Genomic DNA, 4,185 nt, shown 5'->3' on the forward strand with positions numbered 1-4,185 from the left:
AGAGAGAGAGAGAGAGAGAGAGAGAGAGAGAGAGAGAGAGAGACTGACATCCTCTGCTGCCTCTCTGTGTCTTTCTTTCTTTCTCTTTAAAAAAATAAGCACTCAGAAGGGATGTGCACACAGGATGGTTCTTGTTTGTGGGATGTGAGGACTGGATGCGCTCTGAAGTTTGTTTGGAAGCCACATTTCTCCAAACGTAAAACCAAGGGACAGCTGAGCTCACCTKTATGAAGTGAGTATGATGAAAAATATAGAAGTAAATAAAATGTTTAGGGTTGTTGTATTTTACAATCGTGAGAGAATAATAATTATGATCCACTCCCGAAGGCCAAATACAGTCATTACCTACAGGAAGCTACGTATCAAGCATTTAAATAAAAATGCATTTGCAGTGTTTGTTGACTAATTTATGTTTCTTCATTCTGCAGGACTGCTGYTCACCAAAGCAAACAGGATTCCAGTTTGAGCCGACAGAGGAGAGTTCACACTTCCATCGCCACAGCTTGAATGATGTCAGGTCTAATTTACAAAGTCAGGGGGCAAAAGTTGATCCCAGGGCGTCAAATGACTCTTCTTTCATAAAATATCATCGCAAAACAGTGATGGATTTTTTTTGTTTCTCGTTATATTCTGCCTGGCTGGATAACAGGTCCCCTTCTTGATTTGGGTAAGATGTAGCCGGACTCTTGAGCATAAATGGCATAAATCCTCCCACACATGTTCAGGGATGGATCCCGTGAACTTCACCACTGTCGTCGACAGCGGCTTCTTGGACGAGACGCCGTCGAGCCGCGTCCTCACCGGCTGTTTCCTCTCACTGCTCATCCTCACCACCCTGCTGGGGAACACGCTGGTGTGCGCGGCCGTCACCAAGTTTCGACACCTGCGCTCCAAGGTGACCAACTTTTTCGTCATCTCGCTGGCCGTGAGCGACCTCCTGGTCGCCGTCTTGGTGATGCCGTGGAAGGCGGTGACGGAGATCGCGGGRTTCTGGCCCTTTGGCTCCTTCTGTGACACCTGGGTGGCTTTTGACATCATGTGCTCGACGGCGTCCATCCTCAACCTTTGCGTCATCAGCTTGGACCGCTACTGGGCCATCTCCAGCCCCTTCCGCTACGAGAGGAAGATGACACCCAGAGTGGCTTATGTGATGATCAGCGTGGCCTGGACGTTATCTGTCCTTATTTCTTTCATCCCTGTGCAGCTCAACTGGCACAAAGCCCAGAATAAGTCTTACAAGGCTCTCCCTGAGCCATTACTAGACTCAAACACATCATCTCACCGTGACCCAGAGAACTGTGACTCCAGCCTGAACAGGACCTACGCCATCTCCACCTCTCTCATCAGTTTCTACATCCCTGTTGCCATCATGGTCGCCACGTACACCCAGATCTACCGCATCGCCCACCGACAAATCAGGAGGATCTCTGCCCTGGAGCGGGCCGCCGAGAGCGCCAAGAACAGGCACAACAGCTTAGGCCGAGGCTCAAGCATCGCAGAGTCTGAGAGCTCCTTCAAGATGACGTTCAAGAGGGAGACCAAGGTGCTGAAGACGCTGTCGGTGATCATGGGGGTGTTCGTGTGCTGCTGGCTCCCGTTCTTCATCCTGAACTGCATGGTGCCCTTCTGCGAGCAGCCGAGCGACGGGGAGGCCTTCCCCTGCATCAACCCCACCACCTTCGACGTGTTTGTGTGGTTCGGCTGGGCCAACTCCTCCCTCAACCCCATCATCTACGCCTTCAACGCCGATTTTCGCAGGGCCTTCTCCATCCTGCTGGGCTGCCACAGACTGCACCCAGGAGGCCACAACATAGAGACGGCCAGCCTAAACAAGAAGTGACTCATGACTCGCGCGGCTCTGACTCGTCTGTTTTTATTCTACAGCCCGCCCTGAATTGTTTTAAATGAGGACGCAGCTGTTTGTGCGTCGGAGCTGACTCTTACCGTGACTGAAGGGGTAATGTGACACTATGCATGTCCGTGTTTTAGGTGAGTGTGAGTTGCTGCGCTCACCGTGTCTTGCAAAGAAAAAAAAAGAGACAGAGAGGATTTGGGATTAAGATTCTGCTGTCCTGCAAGGGGTCTGAGAGTGCACCGACATGCTGTGGGGTTAGATAATCCCAGGACTGGGCAGTGTGCACGCTGTCAGACACCGCTGTCCTCCTACACCAACATTCAAACACAAAGCACTTTGGTTGGGTAGACTGGAGCTGTATAAGTACACTCCAAAGACACAGCAGCATTTTCCAAAACATATTCCTCTACGTGCAGTTCTGCTCACAGAAATGCTTTAATACAAAAATCCTTTGCAGGGACTCTGGAGGTAAAACATCAAACCAAATCCTGTTTGGCACAATGTGCAGATTTGATATATTCACAAGTGACTTAACTTCACAGGCAGAATGAGGAAAAAAATGTTTAAAATGAAACTCTGYAAAAGTAAAAACTACGATCTGTTTATTTTTATGTAACAGTATTCAAGTGTGAAAAGGTGAAGCTGTCTCATAGCTGATGTGAATTTGTAAGGGATGCTTCAGCTCTTTGTGTGGTCCTGTGTAAAGGTAATGAATGGTTAATATCTTAAATGTTGTAGATAGCTCCTTGAAAAACCTCAGTTTGGAGAAGCTGAGTTCAGTTCTGTCTGAATTGAACTTTTGAAACTTTTTGAAGCAGGAGAGACACCAAAAAAAAGATCAATGCTGCCTAAAAAACACTTTAATAAMAAAAAGGATTGCTGATTGCTGTTTCAAGCAATATGAGCATCAGCTAGCTGTAGCACGTCTGGTGCAGCTAATGTCTTACAGAATAACTGTGTAATAAAGACGGCTTTTGCATCAGCTCCAATGAAACTTTCGAGTTTGGAGTTGTTTATTGAAAGTAAAAGTCAGTTTGGAAGTTGGTCAAACCAGCCASACAGCTATAGTCTGAGCAGGTTCAAACCAGACTGTGTCAACCTGAAACAGCTCATCTTTTGTAGTGATTTATGAAAATGCTGATATTAAAACCTTTGCACCACCATCAATTTTTTATTTCATTATTTAGAATTTAGAATAAATATAATATAATATAATACAATACAATATAATACAACACAATACAATACAATACAATATAATATACATTTAAAATGACAAACTTCAATGACATGAGCAGTGACTGTGCTGTTTTCTGTCAAAAAAATAAAAGGTAGGTTATGTCAGAAGCTGAGTCCCTAACTTCCACAATGAAGTATTTTTCTAAACTCAAACTCTGTTATGAATTTCAACTTTGGCGTGCCACCCAAAAGTAACTGTGGCCCCTATGAAAACTTTCTGAAGGAACCTCTTTGAAAACAAGAAATAACGGCTTYGTCATAATTAGATGGTGAAAAGCTTTTTTCCCTCACAGAAAATCTATTATTAATGTCTTTGGGGAGATCTGATGGGAAAATGAGCACAGTTTGTGTATGTTGTGTTTCCCAACACCATCAGATTGGAAGTCTGAGTGTGTGGGTGTACAGTACAGTTGATCCTCCACAAGCCTGCAAACACAGCAACAATCAACACGGTGCAAGACAARCACTAACCACACAGATTAGACCCAACAACAGTAAACAAACACAAGTGGTGAGATTACAGAAGTAGTGACTCTGGATCTGCCTTCWARCCTGTTAGACCAGTTTAGAAGGCACACAAGCATCTGAAGGGCTTTGAASTTATCTGTGTATCAACAGGCTCTTTCAGAAGACACCCCGTACCGTTACTAACACGTGTTCTGGCCACCTTGGTGCGTTCAGATGACACGCAGAAGACAGAGACACCCTGCTACCACCTCTGTACCTCCAAACAACGCCGACTCCTCAGACGGTAGGCCGACTCTGACTGACACCTTCAGGAACCACCCAGCTGCAGGGTTTTTAACACCAGATTTAAACTTTGTTGGTTTTTTATTTTTTATTTGTTGTTGTTGTTGTTGTTGTTTGTGAGCCCTGCGAGCTCCACATGCAGAGGAGGAACTACACTTTTTTGGCACAAATACCGGCTAAAATTATCCAGCACGTGGATACAACCATAAGACTCAGATTATTTTGAAATGTAAACCTTTAAAAGACGAACTTGATCAGATTTTGGTCTCTGCATTACAATAAAGGGCAAGAGTCCTGCGACTCAGCAGCAGCCTGAGTGACAGCAACACATCTGCAGTGTT

At 45.3% G+C, this 4,185-nt stretch overlaps 1 protein-coding gene across 1 annotated transcript; it reads left to right on the plus strand.

The window, feature by feature from the left end:
* Window positions 1–403: 403 nt before the first annotated feature.
* Window positions 404–3,006, plus strand: LOC106521907 (D(1) dopamine receptor-like). The gene has a single exon (XM_014014670.1). It carries the CDS (start codon window positions 728–730, stop codon window positions 1,838–1,840), a length of 1,113 nt encoding a protein of 370 aa, XP_013870124.1. The 5' UTR covers window positions 404–727; the 3' UTR covers window positions 1,841–3,006.
* The last annotated feature ends 1,179 nt before the right edge of the window (window positions 3,007–4,185 follow it).

The sequence above is a fragment of the Austrofundulus limnaeus genome, unplaced genomic scaffold (genome assembly GCF_001266775.1).
Source record: "Austrofundulus limnaeus strain Quisiro unplaced genomic scaffold, Austrofundulus_limnaeus-1.0 Scaffold118, whole genome shotgun sequence".
Lineage (NCBI taxonomy): Eukaryota > Metazoa > Chordata > Actinopteri > Cyprinodontiformes > Rivulidae > Austrofundulus > Austrofundulus limnaeus.